Below are 24,027 nucleotides of genomic sequence, written 5' to 3' on the forward strand. Positions count from 1 at the left end.
GAATGGGTGAATGACTGAATGTAGTGTAAAGCGTTTTGGGGTCCTTAGGGACTAAGTAAAGCGCTATACAAATGCAGGTTATATTCAAATGCAGGTTATATTCAAATGCAGGCCCTCCTGATCCTCCCACACCAATGTGATAGTATGTGCTTCTGTGAATATTTAGGCGTCCTTTAAGAGTCCGAATTATGTCAATTTTGTCATTGAAAGTTAAACCTAAAGCCCAGTGTGGATACCCATGTAACCTTCAGCTTGTTGACACGACCGCACAGTCACAGATAAGAACAGTCTGTGGTTTCTGCAGCTGTCCTTTTCTGTGTCAGAAATTGAGTAAAATCTCAGCCTATCACTCAAATATTCATACAAAATGAAGAAATGTATTTCTTATACATTACAATCAAGCTGATCATTGGACCCCAACCTCTTTTAAAGCAGTCACTCTAAAAGTGACACTGAACCATGTAACAGGTTTCTTCAACTGAAACATTTTGGATTGTAACGTCGCTGATCACTAATGAGTTTCCAGGACAGAGCGGCGAGGTAGACTTTTTGCCTTTTTCTTTCATCGCCTTAAGTTTTAAACTTTTGATATGTCAATGTGGATTTGCTGGGCTACTGTTTTATATATGCTAATGCAATGTTATAAATTTGGCATGTTTTTCTTTTCTCTTGAATTTATAATGATCCTTCAGTATTTGTTACTTGTACTATTTTAACTGGTGTGTGGCTTCTGCTTTTTTTTTTTTTTTTACCCCTGACCCATAAAAGGTTCACGGAGTGTTGATAACACTCTGCCAAGTGGGCGGGCAGCCTGAAAACCAAGGTTTGTGAATGGGAGAGCTCGAGAATGAAGTGACTTAGGACTTTCAAATCGACACCATAGCTGCGTCTGCTAAAAATATCAGACTAGTTCAAATCTCAGAGACGTCAAGGTCGGAGGTCAAGTTTCCATAAAATCTTTTGAATGCGATAAAGAAGAAGGAAGTCACTTAGGATTTTGTAATTGAAACCTTTGGTCAGGGATGGGGAACTCCAGGCCTCAAGGGCCAGTGTCCTGCAGGTTTTAGATATCACCCTGGGTCAGCATCGAATGATGAGTCAAATGATTGGTTCATTACCAGGCCTCTGGGGAACTTCAAGACATGTTGAGGAGGTAATTTAGCCATTTACATCAGCTGTGCTGGATCAAGCACACATCTAAAACTTGCAGAACACCAGCCCTTGAGGCCTAGGGGTACCACTTGCTACGACCAGTATTTTTTTTTTTTTTTTTTTTTTTAGTGCCATCTATGAGTTATATACCATGCCAGATGTGTTGGGGCTGGTATTTGATTCTGTCTGATTTTGTGTTTATTGAAGGCTGATGAAGATTAAACTGATTTTTCTACATATTGGTCTAAGAAACATGAGGTATGATCTTAGCAGAAGACACGGTGCCTCAGTAGTTTTCTATTGTTATACTCGCACTGCAATATTCCGAAAGCTTTTGTTTTAACTTGAGCCACATCAGTGCCATACTGCTCTGTTTGATGTGTGCTCTTCTGCTTTGTCTGTGGAAATATGTACAAAATCAGGGCACAAGAATCAGAACCGTAAAGGCAAGTTATTGAGCAGACTTACACCTTCACATATTGCTGTGGTGAGAGAAGGCTTATAGAGGTACAGGGAGCCATTCTCTAGAAATGAGTTGAGTCATTTCTCCCACTTCAACATTAGTTTTTATTATCTGCCACAAAAAATTAGGCATAAAATGTTGTGTGCAGCTATTAGATGTCTGTACCCATTACTTATTGTTTCTGCAATGTTGACATTAGTGTTTATGGGGTGTGACACTTTCCTTATCCGTGAGTGTCGGCACTGGGAAAGCTATTAACTCTGCAAATAAACAGCTGGATTTAAAGCGGGACTGCTTCTAATCCCTTCCCTGGCAACTTGAAAGTGTTCTGGGATTTCATTATACCTCCTACTGGTGTGTTTTGCCGTTGTAGTTTCATCTCCATCCCTTAGCAAGCGTCATCTTAATGCTGCTGATTATCTGAAACAGTGGAGCATGACATTTGAGATTCTCTGAGGGGGTTGGCTTGTGGTGCTGTTCTGGCAGAGAGCATCAAGCACGGTGACTTGCAAAAATACTCTTGTAGTGAAGTTACTGAGCTGCAATCAGTGGAAATGCTGTTAGCCCAATTTAAGATTATTTTAGGCTCAAATGCTCAGAAAAATCATTTTCGGTCTTGTTTTTTTTCTCATATACCATAGAGGCAATTTACTTAATCAATGTAAATTGAACATTTAATTATAACTCAGTTACAAATTAGTGGTTTTGAGAAAAGTGAACAGGTGACCATGTCTTGGGAAAACATTGTATGAGAAAATGATGTCCATCACGTGCCGGATCATACTGATCATCGGGGGGAAGAAAACATGAGGGTCACGGGTGTTTCCACCGTATTTTGGGTGTCAGGCACATAATTAAAGAAGTGACTGAAAAATGAAAAAAGGGAACTTTAGGTCAAAATTCAAAACCTAGTCACTCATGCACAAGTCATTCCTTGATGGTTTGTTGTTTGCTAAATATTTATTTATTCACACTGGAAAAATAGGGTGAAGGTGACGTTGCAACAAACACAAACACCCTGCAGTGTGTAGAAGTGAGAACAATAATCAGATTTTGTGCAGCACACTAAAGCTACAGAATTCTGTATACTTGTACATTCTACTAGTCAGTTTTATTAATTTATTATTTTTGTGCTGTAATGTTTTAGTGGCTATCTCTCTGTACATGTCATTAAACATTGTTTAGTTTTTTAAGAAGTGTAGAGCTGATCAAGAGACATTGCACACTTGTAGGACTGCCCTAAAGCGTATCCTGCTTTATTGTTCTTGTGGATCCTAATAGTCACTATAATGTAACGTCAGAGTGTTCACAGTAAGACTTAAAACTAGCAGCTGAGATCATAAACTCATAAAGCGAGGTAACAGACACACACACACACAGAGTTAAGGCACTTGAAGACCCATAAGCCAGTGTTTTCCACTGTGTTGGTATCCACTGTGACCTTTAAACAGTGGGTGTTTGGCATTAAAAAGGTTTTATACTTTCTTTCCTTCTGTTTTGGCTGATCTTTATTTGGAATAATCACACTTCACAAGATTATAATACGTATATATCGGTTGAAATATAATTTTTGTTCCCCGAGTGCCAAGTATGACTTCTTTTGTTCTGGATTCACCTGGGTAATACTTTACGTTGGACAGTCTTTTTCTTTCTGGAAACCCAGAAGTTAGTGTATTAAATTATTAGCTGTAAAATAAATTCTAAAGCTGATAAAACCACAGTCTTGTGAGTATAACAAATTAGCAAATCGAACTGTGAATGTGTTGTAAGAAAGAGGTGAAGTAAGTGACACATGACATGTACCAGGGAGGCGTTTCTCCACTTCCTTACAGTCACATTAGCAGTTCCAGACATGCTGATGAAGCGTGATTAGAAGTTTTTGGTGAGGTCATGTTGGAGGCGGTCCTGTGCTTGGACACACTGAGTCATGCTACTATGATAACTGTCCCCATTAAGAGAACTAAAGTTCCTCAAGCATGATGGCGTATACATAATGTGGAAAGGCATATTCTCGCTTTTATAGCCCTCATGTTGGATCATTGATGAATTAGTTATGCCATTTAACCCCAAAAAAGAAGAAGAAAGATTTTATGGCACCAATTTTTTTTTTTTCATCATGTGACTGCATTTACTGCTTCACTTGGGGACTTCCCACATTTATTATTTTGACATTGTGAAAGTTCTGGTTGTGAACTTTCATTGAACTCAGTGGTCAGAAGTCAGGTAGTCTGATAGCAGCCCTCAGAGTTTTAACTGCGCTTGTTTATATTCCCTTATAAAATATATTCATTCACCATAATTTCACTTTCTTCATCTTATTGTCCACACTGTATCATTTAGGTCTGCCTGACACATCACCTATTCAGGTGTCTTTATTTCCCTCAGTTCACCAGTCAGTTTAATGTTAGTTCATGATAGAATAAACACAGCAGTTATTCACATCTTTTTGTCCATTTTCACAAAAACTGTATAAAAACAGTAGTTGTTTATACACTTTTTAATGGTTAACTGATTTGTGATAATAGTTTCTGATGAATCTTAAATAATGCATTAAAGGAATTATGCTTACTATTGTAGAGTGTAGGCTTATCTTTATTAAGCTCCTTGTTGCAGCATCCAAATAAATAAGAAAAATGACACTAATAGTTAAGATTATGACAAGGATTATAAACTACAGTCAGTTGCCTCTCAGTATTATAGTCAGTACTGTGTGACATTTTTACATAAATAAGGATACAAATCTTATTTTTATTGTATGTATTTTTGTGTCTGTTTTCATGTTGGCGTGGTTTATTTTACTTTATTGGTACAGATTTTTGTATGGTATTATATGAATGAAGCTACAGCACAGGAACTAAGGTGACGTCATTTTTCTCCAGTTCATTTTAACAACACTAAACAAGCAATGCTATGAATAGCCATTCAGTGCATGCAATAGCTCTGTGGAGCTTTTCTCCTTGCCAGTGTATGCTTGCTTTACAAAGAAGTGAACTGTGAACATGTCCTTAATGAGTGCAAAACATGAGGGTTAATGAGGCTGGCTTGCTTCACTGATTAGCTTTATCAGCATCAGTGGCATTATTCATTCTTCTCTGTCCACCAAGTCTGGACATTGGCTCAAGGAAAAACTCTGGAGACGCAAGACAAACAGGAATCTCCATGGTTTGTGTGTACAGATACAGCCTCTGATGGACAGGCCAATCATAAATATGTAAATATACAGCACATGCCCACTTTTTTTTTTTTTTTTTTTTTTTTTTTTTTGAGCTGTTTGTTTGTTGCGTTTCCATAGTGCTCAATTAGGAGATAGAACCAGCTTTCAAATCTGACCCAAACAAGTACATAGTTACCCACTATCAATAATCCTAATGTGTTGCTGGCAAAAACTTCCAGGTCCTTAGAGTCTTGTATGGTAAAATGAAATTCATGTCCAGCTGGCAGTCCACTGAAATGGCCTCATTGTGTTGCTGCTGACTGAAGGCTGTCTAACTGGGGGCAGAGGTGGCTGGCAGACTGCCTGACTGGGTAACAAGCTCACTCGTGACCCATGTGACAATGAGTGGTCAAGTTGAGTCTGTAAATGAGTGAGCCAACATTCATTCCACCTCTGTCATCCAGACAAAGCACAAGGACGCCAGTGCCAAATGTCAACAGGATATTACCATAATTCTGTTTTGACTACCAGAGGATGTAAGCAAAGAGCCAGCAGTTAGACTGACAAGTCACTGTATCAACTTTTAATCATTAGTTACAGTGTTAGTAATTGCAAATTGTGTGTCAGTGGTTGTCATTTGACTTTTATCATAAGCCACATACAAAGTGTTGAATAGCAACAAGGAAGTGTGTTGGTAATAAAAAAAAAAAAAAAAAAAGCATCTCTACAGTGGATTCTTTTTACTGTAACAACCTTGTTTTATGTTACACTAGGCCTAAATCCATAAGTTCTGACATATGGAAACCTGAAAATTGATCCATGACTTCGATAAAGCTGCCATCCTGAAACTTCCAAGGACAAATACAGTTAAACTGGTAATTTCCCTTGGTAGGCTATTTGGTAGCAAGGCAATACAATGCTGCAGTTGCATATACTTATTTGTTTTTGTTCAGTTTATTCCGATCATGTATTCGGAAGGTCATTTTAGGAAAAAAAAAGAAATTCTATATAAAATCCAGCAAAGTAAGCTCCAATATCGTTTCACTTATTCTTATTCGGTTACATATCAAAACACTGTTTCAACACCAGCTGTCCTTTGATGAACACGACCCTCCTCCACTGAGTTTCCACCTTCTTTGAGAGCTTTTGACCATATGCCACATTGCAGCATCTTGGGTTCAAGTCTGATCCACTGCCCTTTGCTATGTGTCTTCCCCTTCTCTCCCCACTTTCCTGTCTATTTTCACTGCTCTCTCTGTCCAGTACAGGCAAAACTGCGAGGATCTCAGGGCTGAATTGGTGGTAGTGGTAATTTGGTCATCCAGATATGAAGTCTCGGTATAGACCCTTGTTTCATTTACTCTCATAAATTAGCCATTTTGACTCCTCTGCCTTCAAACGAGCTTTCTTCTTATTGGTTAGCCCTTACAAACGGAGGGTTAGAACAGTCGATGGGTGAAGACCAAACCTGTAAGTCTACAAAAGTCAAATTCGGGATATTAGGGATAGGATATCATGCAGGTTTAAAAGTAGGGAAGAAAAGACTCTGAAGCATAAACCTTTTGTCCAAAAGGATTACTTGTACATACCCTGACTTCAGTATTTGAAACTGTTTGATATGAGCAACCACCAATACAATGGTACATATGAAAATAAGAAAAAGCCAAATAGGGTCAATTTGAAGTCCTGTGTTATGGCTCTCTTCCACAGCATACCTTTTATTCTGTCTTCCTTCTCTCTCCCAACCGGTCACAGCAGATGGCCCCGCCCCTCCCTGAGCCTGGTTCGGCCGGAGGTTTCGTCCTGTTAAAAGGGAGTTTCTCCTTCCCACTGTCGCCTAAGTGCTTGCTCATAGGGGATCATTTGATTGTTAGGTTTTTCTCTGCATGTATTATTGTAGTGTCTACCTTACAATATAAAGTGCCTTGAGGCGACTGTTGTTGTGATTTGGCGCTGCATTAATAAAATTGAATATTTCATTAAAAGTGTCAGTCATGTTACATATACGGTTTGGAAAAGCTTCTTCAGTCTATCAGACTTTGGCAGTGATTACTTCTAAGGATGCTCCTTGATTTTTGCTGAGTCATTTGCTAAGTATTTGAAAGAAGTGTTAGTGGTAGCAGGTAATGCATCAGACGTCGGGTTCTAATCCCTAAATGTGTTTTGGTGGTAATTTAAGATGCCTGATTGCCTCTTAAGTCTGACATAACAAAACTGATTGAGCCGTAAAAAACCTTTTCTTTCTTTCCTTTTTCTTTGAGCACCCACACAGTAATAGATATAGACGCACATTTTCTATATCTATGCTTCCGATGCTGATCGCAAGAAGCTTGATCAGGACTGACTGGTTGTTCACATAGTCTCCCGGCTCTTAGTCCCCATCTGTGCTGGTGTTCAGACTGCTCAGTGGGATTTGCTGATGCACTGACAAGGAAGTGCTCCCTTACTGACTTCCTACTGTGGAATAATACCCCCTATGTTTGTGCATGTCCTTTTAAATAGCTTTTGCATGGATTTGAAGATTTGTATTGTCATATTGCATATCTTTAAAATGGTCATCTCATGCAGACAGCTCTGACTGTAAGCATGGATTCTCCACCCACCCACTTTTTAAGCCTTCTGTTTTTGAGTTTAAGTGTCAATCAAATTAAAGAAGCTGTGCTTAAAGAAAGAAGAGCTAAAACAGCTTGATACTTAATGAGCGTTTGTATCAAGACAGTCTTTGCTGATTTATCTGTTTAATGGACTGACCGTTCCTGCTGTAGTGTAGTGAAATCTCTCTACCTTCTTTTCAGTGGGAGTATTGAGATGACCAGCCGGCATCCTGGCCATGGAGAGAGTACTCACTCCACGGATAAACAGCCACCTGCCTTCACACCCAGGCTCCATGTCCAGCGGCCTCTGTCAAAGGAGAACATTGCCATCCACTTCTCAGCCCTTGGGAAGGAGGAAGAGGAGGAGGAAGAAGAGCTATACTGTACAACTGTCTCCACTCCCTCAGCTGCCATGTATGACTCAGATATCGTGACAGCCTTAGAAGCAAGTGAGGAGATGTTTGATGGGGTGCCATCAGGCTCTGCAGCTGGAGCTGGTGTTATTCCTGAAACATCCAGACTTTCTTCCCCTTCAAGACATCACACTATCAATTCTACCACTCAGACTCTGTCCTCAGCCTCAACTTCAAACTCCTCTCCTACAAAATCTTTGAGCTTTCCCTCCAGTGACAAACCTTTTCTAAGCCTAGCGAAGTCCATCTCCTCTGATGCCGAGTCACGTGATGGGGTTTCCTCTATTCCCGCACCATCACTAAGGCACACGCATCTCATGAAGACTCTCGTTAAATCTTTGTCTTCAGACACATCCCAGGATTTGTCCTCTTCGTCAGCATCCTACCGTCTTCCAGAATCCCGCCTTAACCTGCAACTCTTTAAGCAATTTGCTCAGTCCCGGTTATCATCTGCTGCCATGTCATCAGCTAGTGATTCTAAAACTGCCCCCTCCTCACCGTTGACATCACCAGATAACCGCAGCTTCTTCAAAGTCTCAGAAGTGGAGGCACGAATCGAAGACACCAAGCGTCGTCTATCGGAGGCAATTTCTGAACCGCTTCAGCTGTTGAGTAAGATCATGGATGAAAAGAGTGGCAACTTAGTTGGAAGCAGCATTTACCGGCCCAAGGTACTTTCTGCCAGTGCCACAGAACTGTCAAGTCTTGGTTCTATCAATGGTCCAATGGAGACTAACAATAATTACTGCATTAAGGAGGAAGAAGGAACTGAATGGGAGGGTGAAAGCCCGAGCAGACAGGCCTCTGCTTCAGCAGAATCCCCGCTGAGCACTGCCTTTGCCACTAAAAGTCCCAGCAAATCATCTTTGCTTTACATGTCTGCTCTAGCAAAGCAGGCAGAAGAGGACTATTGCATTCTGTCCAATGAGGAATTTGAGACTTTTACAGACACAGAAGGTGAAAGTGTTGATAAAACTGATAATACTGGAACCGGTAGTCTAACTAAAGTGCCACTAAGTGGTAGTACTGAACCCTGCAGCGAGGATGAATCTGAATATATTGAGCCCCTACCTAGTGTTCCATACTATACTCTCATCATCCTTACTCTACTCCTCTATGGGTGTTTTATATTGCCTCTGCCTAGTTATATTGGAGGAGTGCTGCTTGGGATTGAGCTGGGATTCCTTTTAGCCATTGGTTTTGTGTGGCTGGCAGGACCAAAACGTTCTGGAGGGAACAACATGGGACCTAGACGGCATGGAAAGCTGCTCAATGTGACCAAGTTGGACATTAAGGAACCAGATATCTACAAGGTCAGTGAAACGCTTTTAACAGAGAGGAGCCAACATGGCTTGTTTCAGACAAACTTCAAATCACATAATCTACATTTATCAACACATTTTCTTTCCTTCAGGAAAGATTTGTACATAGTTACAACAGCTGTGCGATTTAAAATCTTTTTTTTTCTTCTCAACAACAAAGCAAAAAAGCAGCAAATAAACGTAGAGAAGGATCCTAGGAGAACTATATCCAGATCAATTTAAAAGCCTTTGAATACAACAAGCCTTTTGTACTTTCAGTTGGTGGTTAGAACACATGGTTCATGGAGATACTTGGGTGACCTTTTCAATCACTGTAGAAATATGTTACATAAGTGTAGAGTTTACTCCATTTTCCAGGTACAGTGATTGATTTTGTCTCTGTGTTTGTGGCTCTTCCAAAAAGGTTTTTCTTGTTTGAATTCTGGAAAGAATATACAGTGTGTGAGGATAGCAATAGCTTTTCTAGTAAAACTATTTTGCAACACATTCCTTAAACATAATCAACTCCACATAAAATCAGTATATCTTTGCAGGGTTGGATGAATGAGATACAGAACTACGACCCAGAGACGTATCATGCCACACTGACGCAGTCCGTCTTTGTCCGATTGGAGGGATCCATCATTCGACTGTCTAAACCCAACCACAACATCGCCCGCCGTGCCTCGCACAATGAACCAAAACCTGATGTTAACTACATCAGTCAGAAGATTTATGATCTTACATACAGCAAAGTAAGTAGTTACATGCATACATTAGAACAGAATTTATACATTCTTCCAGCTTAACTTTTTTTTTAATGTATCATAAGTCTTTTATAAATTTTGAAATTGTTACCAAAAGAAATTTAAAGAAGTTAAACTTTTCAGTTTGGCTATTATCTTTTTTTGTTAACCAAACTCTTCCCTCAGGTGTATCTCGTGCCTCAGGGTCTCGCCAGGAAGCGAGTCTGGAACAAAAAATACCCTATCTGCATTGAACTTGGCAGGCAGGATGACTTCATGTCAAAGGCAGAAGGTGAAAGAATGGAGGCCAGTGAGGGCACACGGGAGCGAGGAGAGGGAACGGGGGCATTCCAAGAGCGGAGATCATCATCATCATCTTCTTCCATTCTGACACTCTACCTATTTGGAAGGACTGGCAGGGATAAGGAGGAGTGGTTCCAGCGGTTTCTGTCAGCCTCTAAGCTAAAGGTGGGCTTGAAGAAAAGTTCCAGTGTTGTAGGACTTAAGAAGGGTGAGTAAGGGCTAAAAGGGCCAGAAGTCATTTATTCTTACAATATAGTTATGCTCTTATAGCAGGAATTCATCAACTCTTTGTTACTTTTGCTGTGACCCACAGCTTTGAGCTGTCACAGTCGCAACAGCAGCCGCAGCAGTCTGGATGAAGCCCTGACATCTCAGACCAAGTCAAAAGACTCATCAGTCTCTTCCACAACAGTGGGCAGTGCCAAAACCAAGCCTCTGCTGGACTACAGTGTCTACATGGGTTCCTTAATGCCTAAAGAGTCTGCAGTCAGCCCTACAGCTGCCAGCCCTGTTCTTCAGAGTCCACAGAGCAGCCCTGGAGCTGATAAGAAGGTAGCACATACTCATTTCACATTCATACTCGTAACACATTTCTCTCTAATTTCCTTTTTGAGGTGTTGTCTCATTTGCGGTGTAACCTCGTTGGACTAAACAGTGACTATACGCAATAAAAAGATCATTCTGTGACATATAATAATACATTTTACATTTGCACATATCCTTGCAACATTGTACCCATAGGAATTCCCCTTTGAGATCAATAAAGTTATTTGTATTCCTAATAAGAGGGGCACAATATGTTGTGTTGTTTGGGGATTGGGTGATATTTTGGAATCCCTTTTGGGATAAAAGGTTTATGTGGTGTTTACAGTAACTCATCTGCTCTGTCTTTAAGCTTCAGAGCACCACATCGGCTCAGGTGCAGCCCGACGGAGAAGAGGACGATTCGGTTGCCTGGGTGAATGCCACTGTAGGCCGGCTCTTCTGGGACTTCCTGACTGAGCCCTATTGGATTGAACAGGTCTCCAAGAAGATTCAGATGAAGCTCAGCAAAATACGGGTGTGTGGAACAAAGCACATAACCTTTTCCCTTTAGGACCGAGACAGGCATACAAGAGAAAAAGGAGTCATGATCAGCTTCCTGTTGATAACAGGTGTCTGGCCACACACAGAGAAGAGACAAACAAACTCTAAATGTCAGTGTGTGTGTGTGTGTGTGTGTGTGTGTGTGTGTGTGTGTGTGTGTGTGTGTGTGTGTGTGTGTGTGTGTGTGTGGTGCAGTGCAGAAGCTCCATACCGGGTTTACAAGGAGAGGGAGAGAGAAAGAGGCACTGCATCATTTATTCTATCCCTTAACCAGCATTTTGCACATGTAGACTTTATTGGGCAGGCCTCCTCGGTATATTTTGCGAGTCATGTTTTTGTTTTGTATTTTTTTTTTTTTTTCAAACCCTCCCCGCCTCCAAACATCCATCCACTCATATTTTGAAAGTTCAATTGTTGTTTACCGGCTAGCGTCTTCCGTGAACTAGACGCCCACTCTAACCACAACTTGCAGCTGCACCATGCAGCAAACTGGCTTGTGTGAATATGTCGAAATCAAAACAGAAGTTGGAGACCCCCTCCCAGCCGTCTCGATCCTGACCCCCCTCTACAGCGCCACATGCAGTTTAGTGCAGTAGAAGAAGCTGCTCGGCCCCTCAGTTTCACTCTAATCCTGTCCCCCCCCCCCCCCAGGCAAAACCTATTTCACTTCATGAAAAATATTTTGATACTGATTTAGATTTTGAAAAATGATACTCTAACTTCTATATCTGCTGTTGTCAAGGTTTTTTGTTTGTTGTTTTGTTATTGCTTACTAAGTATACTCGGAGAGTATCTTCAGCCAAATTGTATGCTTGTGTCTTTCAGTTGCCTTACTTCATGAATGAGCTCACCCTGACAGAACTGGACATGGGCTCGACCACTCCCAGAATCCTCAGGGCATCTAAACCCTGCATTAACTATCGAGGCAAGAGACAAATCAATTTGGAACCATAATACACTTACACACACACACACAGTGAACAACTAAAAGATGCACTGGCAAACATGAGCTCTGTGCACTTTATTTTTTTTTCTCTCTCAGAAGACTCTAGTTATTGTGCAATATTTGCCACGGAGAACATTCGAGTATCTCGTGTTTTTAAAAACACAGCACCTCCACACAGGCCATTCATAGTCAGATAGCTATGCCCATGGTAGAGATAACAAAGATAAGGGGTAAAATTCTAATCTTTGTTATCTATAAAGTTACTAGTGGTTTGGTGTTGCTTGTATAAAGCTGTCACAGATCTGGGTTCCAGCTTTCAGGGGATTTTTCTTTTGTTAACACTTAATGGCTAATGGTGAGCTTTGTTATCAAGATACAGTGCTAATTAGCGCTAAGCAAAATACAGATTAGATATTGCAATTTTACTAACCATGATAGGATGACAGTTGACTGTTGGTGAGCAAAATCATATTTTGTAGCATGCTGTGAACATGTCTGTGATCTGTTGGGCATTTTACCATTGAGTCTCGCTGTCGGGGTCTTCCTCTAGTGGCCATTTAAGGAACTGCAGGGTTTGGCACTCAAACACTGGTTTCATTTCTTAGTTCTGGAGATGTCTCCATGGTACAAACTGAAAAATAATTTAACTTTACTTTTGCAAAATTGCTCCCTTTTGGAAATCTCACTTATGGAAACACAACTTGAATTAAGACATATTCAGCGTTTTTGACCATTTATAAATATAGACAGTTCTGTACCACTTAGAGTAGCTGTTATCTATAGCTGATATTGTCTGAACATCAGCTCTACTATAAATGTCACTGTAATCTCTTGTCAAACATGAATGTGACTAACCTCAAACGGACTGTAGCCTAGTTTTATTTACTGTAGTTTTCTAGGTCACATAGACAAGTTTTTCATAAGCAAACATGACACTATATGTCAAAGCTTTCTTTCTACAAAAAATCCTACTCAGATTTTTTTGCTATGACTTTGCTTTTTATATTTGGTGGCAGACGCCTCTGCAGTCCAGACTTCCAGACTTTAAACTGTCAAAACTTTAGATAATGTCATTTTTAAAGCTTGGTGGACAAAAAAACTCAGAAATGACATTTTGCCTCATGACTGGCCGTGGGTCTCTTTCCCAGACTTTTTGCTGTGACTAATAAGTTCACAATTCTGAGACTGCGCTCTCCATCCAAACAACAACAACACCGGCGATCGCTGTGCTAACTTTACTGAAAGCAACCCTGTCCACACTGACAACAAAAAAGAACTAGTTAAACTGGAACGACTCAGCTTTTTCATCTTTATTTAAATTTTTGTTGCATCAGTTCACAAGAGTTGCCTCAAGTGAGTTGGAATATCCAAGCACGACTGCTGTTTAGTCCTTCTAGTTGTGAGGCGAGCCAATCAGAAGAATGTTGGCCCAGATCGAGGGCAAAAACGAGGGGCTGCAACAAGACCCAGAACAAATAAATAAGGATTATTTTTGACTGCTGCGCTAGAGTCCAACAATAAAAATTTGGAGCAGGAAATGATATAATATGTAGTATAGTACAGGTCTTTTTAAAAGTATTTTATAGCAGCAGTAGAAACAGCAACATATGAAAGTTAGGGCCACATCATTACCTGGTATAACTTCTGTGGTTGTGGTTGGATGTGGTTGCTGCTAATTATAATTTAAAAAAAAAAATAACCCAAAGGAGATAACACAAGTCTTTGCTAACACCTATAAAAAGAAAAACTGCTCCATTCAAGAACATGCAAAATAGAAATTTTTGTACTGGGCAGTAACAGCCGTTTATTCACTCAGTCTGTCAGGCAGGGGCAGGAGTCTGTTCAGTAAAGCTCATAACCCTGAGCTCCTGTATTGTTGTCTTGAGTTTGGCTAACTGTATGGATGTATGAGTGGAACTGGTGTACAGTAACATTTGATTCATGCAAAAAACAAAAACGACAAAAAACCCTTTAGCAGACATGCTACAGACTGTTGTACAGAATACAACTTATTTAAAGTGTAAGGCTTTGTTTAGAAGTCTAAAGAAATTTAATTGTGTTCTCGTATACAGCACAGTCCATACAGGTAGGTTGTACTTCACGGCTCTTTAGCAGGTTTTATGGTTTTATGTGCTCCAGATAAATCGAGGCTTAGCTATGTGAGGTCTTAGCTCTGCATAACTATGCATGTTCTAGAGCACAAGCAGCTTTTACATGAATACTTCTGTGACTATTCAGTAATGCAGGCGCACTGAGCTTTCCTTTCGCTTGTACAACGTAACCTTTGTCATTCTACATTCTGTAACTGATCTCTCTTTTCATCTGTTTCGCATGCACAATCTTCTATTTCTCTTCCTGGTTTTCTCTTCCCCTTGCTTTCCCTTTCATTTCATCTTCCTCTTTGTGCCTCTACTCACTCTTTTCTCATCCCAACGCTATGAGTCACTGCTTCATTTTCATCACTGCAGCAGCACTCACATAACTCTATAATAAGGGCAGGAATTGATTGTGTCTCCAGCTGAGATGGCAACAGTAGTTCTTGGTTCAGTTCCAGACAAAAAACCCATCAGAAGTCTCTCTAAACATAATCAGTTCGCATGGAGCTCGTTTTCACTGATGATGTTGATATTTTGTCAGTTTTTATCGCACTTACTCCCCAAACAGCTAAGGTTGCCAGAGGTTTCTTTTCTTTATCACAGACAGTAAGTGAATTGACAGATATCACTTACATTCAATTAAAATTTGTGATTTTGATTTTTGTTTTAGCCATATTTCTTGGAGGTCGGGGGCAAGTGTTTTATCTTATTTTTATGCCAGGTATTTCAGGTTTTAGGAAACTTGCAATCAAAATGGTCAGTTTAGGTTTCCTTTGGAAATTTCCACTGGTGTTGTAGGGGCTGAATCCTTCAGGCAGCTCAGGTCCTCCTTTATCTCGTCTCATGCCGCTCCTTCCTGTAACAATCCTGCTGAGTGCAATGGATCGATGAATCTTTTCAGCTGTGCATGTGTGCATGTCTTGGCAAGCAATTGTATCTACGTGCCTGCACATTTGTATTCATGCATGTTTGTTGTTACATGCTTTTTTTTTTTTTTTCTCTTAATGTCAGTTTCTGATGGACACAAGAAAACAAGTACCCTCCCTGTATATGTGAAGGTATTTCTTTGCAGTTTGTTTGGTGGGGCTTCACCCTAATTAGGGAAGCACTGCTCTGATCCAGCTGCTTGCACCGAGGTCATCTTCTTTGTCCAGACTTACAAAAACTCTGTGCTCCTAACCCAACCTGCCTCAGCTCACACCTCTCCAAATTGGTGGGCCCATCAATGCCCTGTAGGCTCAGCTGATCGAAGCTGTTCTTTCAGCCCCACAGTCTTTCTGACTTCCTGTCTATTTTTAACCAGCTGTTTTGTCAGACATTACTAACTCTCTGTACTTTCTGTACTTTCATTTGTTCCAGGTCCTTTTTTTTTCACCCCCTCGACTTTTGGTTTTGTCTTTAACGGCTTTAACTCTGTGTTTCTGTCTGGCACAGCAAACTTATGGCATTATCTAGTCATTTAACACAAACCAACGGTATCAAGGCAGCAAAACAGTGAAAACAAAGCATGCAGTTTCAGTCCTTCAGTGTACTTTCCCCACATGTCAGCTCTTGTTAATATCTGAACAAGTTTCCATCATAACCTTTCCATTTTGATAGTACTAATACTTAAACAGCAACAACAAGTATCCAAAGCCGAAATATCTGTATTACAGATGATTTGTTAAGTAACAACCTATATTAACATCCCAGCATGTTTGGTCTTTTGACCAATCATAGCACTTCAGAGGCTCTAACAGTCAAAACCAGGATCATAATGTGAACCCTGAAGCTAATGGGGATCCATTGCAGCCAAATTAGCAACAGTGTGACGCATAAGTACTTAGAAGATTTAGTCAGAAACCTCCCACTGGCATTTTGAATAACTTAGGGAAGCTTTGTTAAGACAAATTAACAGTGAATTGCAATAATCCAAATGTGATGGATATAAAGGCATGATCATCAAGCTCCAGTTCAGCATGACACAATGGAACTTCACTTGGCACACCAAGGATACAAAGTTTCCATTACCTTACCTACCACAAAAGTGTCGGGAGCACAAACAAGGACTTCTGTTTTCCCATCATTAATGTGGAGACAACTGTCAGCCATCCCAACGTCTGAGCACCTGTGCAAGATCTGCAACTTAGTCCTTAAAGGAGAGATATAACTGATTGTTATCTGCATTGCAGTGATAAGAAAAAGTGCTTGAAATGTGCTAAAGTCAGATCCAGCATCAACCAAAAAGAGCATTCTCCTACATCACAATGTTACAGGACCTTTAGGGGTCAGTATCTTGCCAAAGGCATAAACTTGAGCAGCCAGGAACCAAACCACCAACATTCCAGTTATTAGAACACTTGTAAAGGTGTGGGGCCATTATCTGCTCCAGGACATTGATTCTCCAAGTCTCTGTATCTCTGTTGCAGGTATTAAAGACTATTCTTTCAAAAGATATTTCCTTTTTTGGTGTTTTTAATGATGATGTTGGACAGTGTGGTCTAACACATTAGTCAAGAATCTTCCTCACGTATAGAACTGATGACTATGAAGGTCATATATCATGCAAATTATATTGCACTTTTTTTTTTTCAATCCCAAAAATGTTTCGTCAAGGATAAAAAAAGATCACTTTTGTTTGATGGGGAACAAGTTGACCCACAATAGCTGTCTCGCCCACCTGAGCCCACTGTAGGGAAAAAGGTTTCAGATTAGACCCTTAATTCATCCTGTTCAGATTTAAAAGCCTGTTCTCGATGGGCTGTTGTCACGAAGCTGTTAAATAACTACCCAGGTTGTGGACTTTTTGGCTCCCTACTGCTGTTCATCAGTTCCTCATCTCTCAAACTTTGCTGCCCTCTAGTGGTGCCAAGAGAAACACACTAACAAGTTTATAGTAAGTCTTTGCACACAAAGACCATGTGACTATTTTATAAGGAGAGAATTGGGGGTGGAAGAAAATGGGGAAACATGGGGGGGGGGGGGGGGCATACACAGCCTGCCCCAGTCAAGCCAAGCTTTCTATGGAGATTTTTAACAAGTTTCTACTATCAGATTACAGCAAATTTGGTAGTACAGAGGTAACAAGAAAAGAGGAGGGAAAGGAGAGCCCTGTTTTTTGCAGCCAGATCTCCCTGCTGTTATCAAACAGAGGCTTAGGGAAAAGCTGTGTGCTCTCCAACTGTTCCGCCTACGTTTAAAGGATGTCTTCCAGTTTTTCCCTTCCTTCTCGGGGTGCTTCAGTGTGTCTTTCTCATCTAAGCAGAGAGATCAAGAAAATAAAATCAGTTGGGTTCCCTGCTTTAGTGATGCTTGGAGGGGAATGAGAGGTGCCACAGAAAGAGCAGCACAGCTTTATGAGAATAGTGAGAGTAAGTCTGAGACGAGAGGTGGTGAGGATGACTGTGAAATGGAAGATTCTCAATGTTTTAGCTTCAAAATTAGTAATTATGTTTCTTTCCACTGTCACTAATAGACTCAGATTGGGAAGCCATTTTTTACAATATAACAGTGATCTGCTAATCTTACATTTTGCAGTTTCATATCTTACTTTTTTTTTTTTCCTCATATCGACCTTCCTAGTAATCTTTTTTTTTTTTTTTTTTTTTTTTTTCCCCCTCAGGTCTGTGGTTTGACCTAGAGATGACCTACAGTGGCTCCTTCCTGATGACCCTGGAAACCAAGATGAACCTCATTCGCCTGGGCAAGGAGGGAGAAAGCCTGCGCCCTGGCGAATTTGGCAAAGATGGGTAAGACAGTCTATCTCCACCACAATACTGTGTGCACCTGTTGGAACAGCCTTTGTTGGATTTAATGCAGAGTTTTGTGGGGGGTGGGGGGGGTTCTCCTGGGACTTAAACAACGCGTGTGGTCTTTAGTATCTAGTACACTGTCCGGTACCTCACCTGTTTCTCTCAGTGTTTTGTCTTTTCTGTCTCCTATACCTCCCCCCCCCCCCCTCTTTTTCCCTGCTGTTAACTTTGGATTCTGCCTATATGGGGTTGTTAATCGGATGCATTTCTTCCCTCGGTGAGTGCTTTAATCAGCATCAGCTTTCATTTTCCAGTTACAGTTTCTTTAGTTTGGGAGTCGTCATTTCCTAATACCAGCTATAATCTCATTAGCTTTTACTTCATCTCTCTCCATTTTCATCCCTCGGATTACGTCTTTGCACTACAGAGCAGTAACATGTTAGTATGTTAATGTAAATACAGATCAGGAGGCACAGATTCCACTTTTTTCAAGTCCTGGTATGTTGTGACACTCTGTACTACTGTCAAGAGTTATTAGAAAGCTCTGAAAGAGTAAAAAGTATCTGACAGCATTGATTTTCTGACATTAAATAAGGATAAGGTCATGTATTGACAGTCATCTGTGCCATCCATCCATTTCTCATCCAGTCACTCCTGTCAAAGGATCACTTTTCTTGTGTTGAGCAAACGTCAGCTAACCATACAGATAACCCACCGTCTAAAGACAAGAGAAAAAATAATAATCTTTCTATCTTCTGGCTTCAGTCAGCTCGGGGATTTCAGCAACTGTCAGGAGACATTGGCCATTCTGCTAAGCATGCCAAAGAGGCATTTGGAAACTAAACATCACGTCTGAAAGTGATTAGACCACTGGGCCTGAACCAAAGTCGGCTGTCAAAAATTCCTCTGTCTCACAGTACAATCAAAAGAAGAACTGAGAACATGTCACATGACAGATACAGATACAGGTGTCCTGTCAATTCTTCCATTGCTTTTTGGTGTAAAAGGTGCAAATTAAAACCACTGGTCTACAATATGAATGTTTGGGGATTCCCAAAAATAATGGGAAAGGGGGCTTTTTTTTTTTTTTTTCAAGGTCTCATGAGGAAACAAGGTGTACACCACCTGAAAAATTGTGAAAATAATTCTCGTGAAGCTTTGTTTTTCTTTTCTTTTTTAGTAACTTACTAAGTTGTTTATTAAAACAGCGTTATAAGCATGTGTGCATGTGAGTAATCATAGATGGCATATTAAAAACGATAAAAAACACAAAGCAAAACCGTTTGCATTTGTTAATAAATGCATAGAAGCCAGCACATTACAATCCTCATTTATTTGTTCATGTGTTTCTAGATACAGGCCACGAACTTACTGCTTGGCTGACAGTGATGAAGAGTCATCCAGCGCAGGTTCATCAGATGAGGAAGACTCCTCAGATGTTTCCAATGATTTGACTGGAGCAGAGGGGTGAGTGTAAAGGGGCGTGCTTTTTGTAATCAAAGGACTGTAAATGTAAACAGGAAATGAGTGTTATGATTACTTCAGGTTACAAAAGTACTGGTTAAATTTAATTGGAACTGGGACTGTCTAAAAAAATGTATGTGTAATTCATTTCTGATCACTAATTCTAAAATAATTTCACCTGTCACATCTGTATTTATTTCACTAATAAAACTAAATAATAGAAGAAATCAAAATGAAAAAATAGAATTATTGGATTACAGGAAAGTTTGCATTGTTTAACCCAAATCTTCCTTTTAATAAATACAGCTTTGTTGGAGGACATAAATCGAGCAAGATCATGCGCTTTGTGGACAAGATCACAAAGTCCAAATACTTCCAGAAGGCCACAGAGACGGAGTTCATCAAAAAGAAAATGGAAGAAGTGTCCAACACACCGCTGCTGCTCACGGTGGAGGTGCAGGAGCTCCAAGGAACACTGGCAGTCAACATTCCCCCTCCTCCTACTGACAGGATATGGTATGTGAAGAAAGTCTTGTCCTGCTGTGTAACCTGTGGAATGCACAGAGTGAAGGTGCAGGTTTACCAGAATGACAACAACACGTTTGTTGTAAACAGTTTTTTAGACTCCAGATACCTTTACCCTAAACTTAAATCCAACTACCTTTGTTTATTAAGTAAACTGTGAGGATACCCAGAACTGGTGGAATTACTCAGCTAAATAAATGTGTATTTCTTTATACAGTCTCTTACTGCCCTCTAGTGGTGGCCATATGTCAGTCGTTAGCCGTGATGGTGAGGGTGTTGATTGTTTTCTGGTGCAGGTATGGCTTCAGGACACCACCTCACCTGGAACTGAAGGCACGACCTAAACTGGGAGAAAGAGAAGTCACTCTGGCTCATGTCACAGACTGGATAGAGAAAAAACTGAAGCAGGAATTCGAGGTATCGTAAACACAACATTTCTCTTTAATTTTTGTAAGTCACTGACACAGTCATACTTCGGAGCACAGCAACATTTATTTATGGTTCCGTACAGAAGGTAGAGCTAAAAAGACACACTTTGCTGATGTGCTTATGGTCTTCGTCTATGTATGGATTTATGTATGCATATTAGTATGTAGGGTAAAGTGTAGAGCAAGGCAGTGATGCCAGCAGTTGTAGTCCTCAACCATGCGCACAATTATGACAACAGCAGATGGTGTTTAGAGGATTTGATGCACTTGAGACGCATTTTTGGGTGCATGCACTTTTGTAATGGAGTGAAGGTTAAAAACAAGTGTTAACATCATTAGCTGTAGATTGTTACACAGTCAACATTTCAGCTCCTTAATTACCTTTTTGGCAGTTTTTACTCATCTGGCATGTTAGTTAGGGAGCTGCTGCTACTTCACATCAAAGGGATTCAGTTGAGTGGGTTCAAGCATCTGACTAGGATGCTTCCTGAACACCTACCAATGGAGATGTTTCACTCAGACCCAAGACACACAGAAATCCCTAGAAATTATTCAAATTTTCCACCCATTTTCAGTCTAGTCAATTAATGCACTAGGAACATGAGTGCATTTTATTAATAAACTGGGCAAATTAACCACTTCACTTTAGGTTTCACGCTGAATCAAGCATATTAAATACTGCCTGTCCATTATCTCTCCATCTTTTAGAAAATCCTTGTAATGCCAAACATGGATGACGTGTGGCTGCCGATCATGCATTCTGCCATGGACCCACGCACAGCTGGTGGCCCTTTAGTTGGCCCCCCAGTGGACCCAGAGCCTTCCCAGCCAGAGAGGGAGAGCACCAGCCAGCCATGATGATTGTTTACAGTATTTCCTAACTATTACAGGGTCTTAGAATGGAAACCGGAGCCAAAGTCGATAGGTCTGACGCTACTGTAACACGAACACATTCCCATAGAATAGACTATGAATTCTACAAGAACAAGGTAGAGTCGACCAAATAAACACTAATGACAAACAAACTGTTGCTTGCTGCTCCCTTAAGTGGTATTTATCAGAGGATAGATTGATTTGTCTTTTAGAGTTTAAGGATGGACATATGAAGGGAGTCACGTTTGGCTCAAAACCGGGAGGGGGTTAAGCTAATAAGAGGAGAACATATAAGTATATAATGTGCTATGAACATGTCAATGTGAAAGCATTCACCACATACCTTACAGCCTGCACGTGATGAGACAGTGAGACGGCGCATGGTAGGCCTTTTTAGTTTAGAGACTGAGCAAGTGGTGCTCACAGCGTGATGTATGTAGATTTTTCTAGAGAAACAGGCGAAATAAATCAGATACTTGATGTTTATTTACCGAAAAAGATTAAACCTTTAAGTGGCTTTGTGTCAGCGACTTTTAATCAGGTGTTAACTTACAGTATTGATTTGTGCTGTGACCAGATCTTGAACACCCCGTTCACTTGCCAAACCCTGTTCTTTTTTTTTTTTTTTTTTTTTTTCCTTGTTTTTTTTTATTAATGCCACTGATGCCATTATCCGTGTTAACATGGAAGAAATGCTCAAGAGCAAACATGCGTCATGTAGGAACTGTCGTTCACAGCGTAAATTTAATGCTTATGACAAGTACGCAACAAATAAGTGCAATGTTAGAAATGCTACATAGAATTTAAAATGATAGAGACTATAAGTGTATGTCTGAGAAGTAAGAGCCCTGTAACACGTCTGCTGAATGTACGTACGGGTGTTTGTGGCTTCAGTTGTTTTTGAATGGAAACGTCTTTTCTCCCGGCAAACATTTGACTGGGATATGCAAATTATTGCACAAATACTAATGAAGGTTTTCTTATGATAAACACTAGCTCTCCTTGCATATCATTTTAGACATGTCCTATTCGATAATCGGGCTTACGGAGAGCTGAGTGGCTTATTTATCGATGCACTTAACAGTTTTAATTAAGATATGTGACAGTGCTTTAAAACGACTTTAACCTCCACGCTGTATGTAGAAGGACACTTCAGTGAAGCTAAGGTACAGACTGGTTCATAAACCTATTGCCAAGAATGTGCACCCTTCTGGGGGAAAAAAGAAAAAAAAGCTCGTTAACTTTGTTTCTAATCTTAACCAAAGTCCTTTAATTAGGCCCAGAGTTGGACTGCTCTTTCTGCTCACAGGTACACATCTTGTATTGACAAAGCATTGTGAAGTGACATTTACAGATGTACTACAGTACATGCGTTAATGTTGAGGGGGTTTTTTTTCCTTGTATTTTGGAAGTCTAAGTGGGTTATGGTTTCAGGTTTTGTGTCAATGTTTTTGGTATAAAGAGAATTAAAAGAGAATTTTTTGATGATATATGTAAAGCTCATGAAGTTATTTGTATCTGTGAATTATTCATGACTTTTTAAAATTTACATTTTAATTTCAAAGCCAAATCCAGTGATTATGTGTATCTGCCTTATTTATAGAGCAAAATAAATCTTGTCAAAGCTTTTTATTGTTGTTTTTTGCTTTCTCACAATTTGGGTTGCAAATGCTTAGTTTATCTTCTCTAGCAGTGGGTCTTGTTTTCATAATAGATTAATAATAATTTGATGTTGGGCTCAGTTCATCACTTAAATCACGTTGATTTTTATTAAAGCTTATAGTTGGAGCTGTAACCATCTCTTTATTGTACCTAAAGGTATTATAGGTAAAGAACTCAAGAACTTCATCGTTTTCTTTCACGTCTGGAAGTTTTAGTTGTGATGTAACTTTTTCCAGTCCTTACATACTGTTTTATAACTTGCCATCAAGAGACGGATATGTTTCAATGCACATATTAAACAAATATGTAGGACTGTTTTCTTCCATTTGCACAGCATCACTAAATTTAGAAATATTCTGTTTTAGAGTGATGCTGAAAAACTAGTTCATGCATTTATTACTTCTAGGCTGGACTACTGTAATTCGTTATGATCATAACTGACAGGAAGTGGAATTGATTCACTGAACACTTCTTCCCTATTCCTTTCTTTTCTCCTTCTGGCAATTTTATTTATACAAGACATTTTATACATGAGACTGAATGTGTACGGAAACTGAAGGCATTAAAGACAGAACAAAGCAAAACAACAACACTTATTGACCTGTGTGAACAAAAAGGTTTTGAGTCTGTTTTTGATCTCAAGTCAGCAGGCTGCTTGTTCCAGAAAACTGAAAGCACCCTCAACAGACTGAGATTTGATTCTGAGAACAGTTAAAAGACCCAGTCTGGGTTTTTGACAGTCAGCAAGTCAGAGACATACTGGGTGGCCAAACCATTGAGAGATTTGTGAACTAATAGAAGAATGTGTATATATAGCACTGGGAGCCAGTGAAGTAACTTCAAAACTAAGTTAATGAGGTCAAATTTCCATCTACCTGTACGGATTCTGCCTGCTGCATTTTGAATAAGCCAGAGATGTTGTGCTGATGATTTGGTCCTTCAAATAGAGTGCTGCAATAATATAACCAACTTAAACCCATGAATGAGATGAATGCATCTCATAGTCAGTTTGAGACAGGAATTTTATAGTCCTAGATATAACCTTTAAGTGATAGAAAGCAGTATTTAAACCGTATTTATGTGATTATCA

General features: G+C 40.0%; 1 protein-coding gene across 3 annotated transcripts in view; it reads left to right on the plus strand.

Annotated features, from left to right (window-relative positions):
* LOC113023650 (testis-expressed protein 2-like) overlaps positions 1-22,903 on the plus strand; it is a 33,369-nt gene extending 10,466 nt beyond the window's left edge. For 2 of the 3 annotated variants that reach the window (XM_026169875.2, XM_080302680.1), the window contains 11 exons: positions 7,565-9,089; positions 9,632-9,832; positions 10,010-10,334; positions 10,440-10,678; positions 11,022-11,186; positions 12,038-12,137; positions 17,856-17,982; positions 19,339-19,452; positions 19,756-19,965; positions 20,271-20,391; positions 21,111-22,903. In XM_026169875.2, the coding sequence (XP_026025660.2) occupies positions 7,578-9,089; positions 9,632-9,832; positions 10,010-10,334; positions 10,440-10,678; positions 11,022-11,186; positions 12,038-12,137; positions 17,856-17,982; positions 19,339-19,452; positions 19,756-19,965; positions 20,271-20,391; positions 21,111-21,260 (3,264 nt within the window). In that variant the 5' untranslated portion in view covers positions 7,565-7,577 and the 3' untranslated portion in view covers positions 21,261-22,903. The remainder of the gene's footprint in view (positions 1-7,564; positions 9,090-9,631; positions 9,833-10,009; positions 10,335-10,439; positions 10,679-11,021; positions 11,187-12,037; positions 12,138-17,855; positions 17,983-19,338; positions 19,453-19,755; positions 19,966-20,270; positions 20,392-21,110) is intronic. The other variant, XM_026169877.2, reaches the window with a different exon arrangement.
* The last annotated feature ends 1,124 nt before the right edge of the window (positions 22,904-24,027 follow it).

This window comes from Astatotilapia calliptera, chromosome 6, assembly GCF_964374335.1.
Source record: "Astatotilapia calliptera chromosome 6, fAstCal68.1, whole genome shotgun sequence".
In the NCBI taxonomy this organism is placed as follows: Eukaryota; Metazoa; Chordata; class Actinopteri; order Cichliformes; family Cichlidae; genus Astatotilapia; species Astatotilapia calliptera.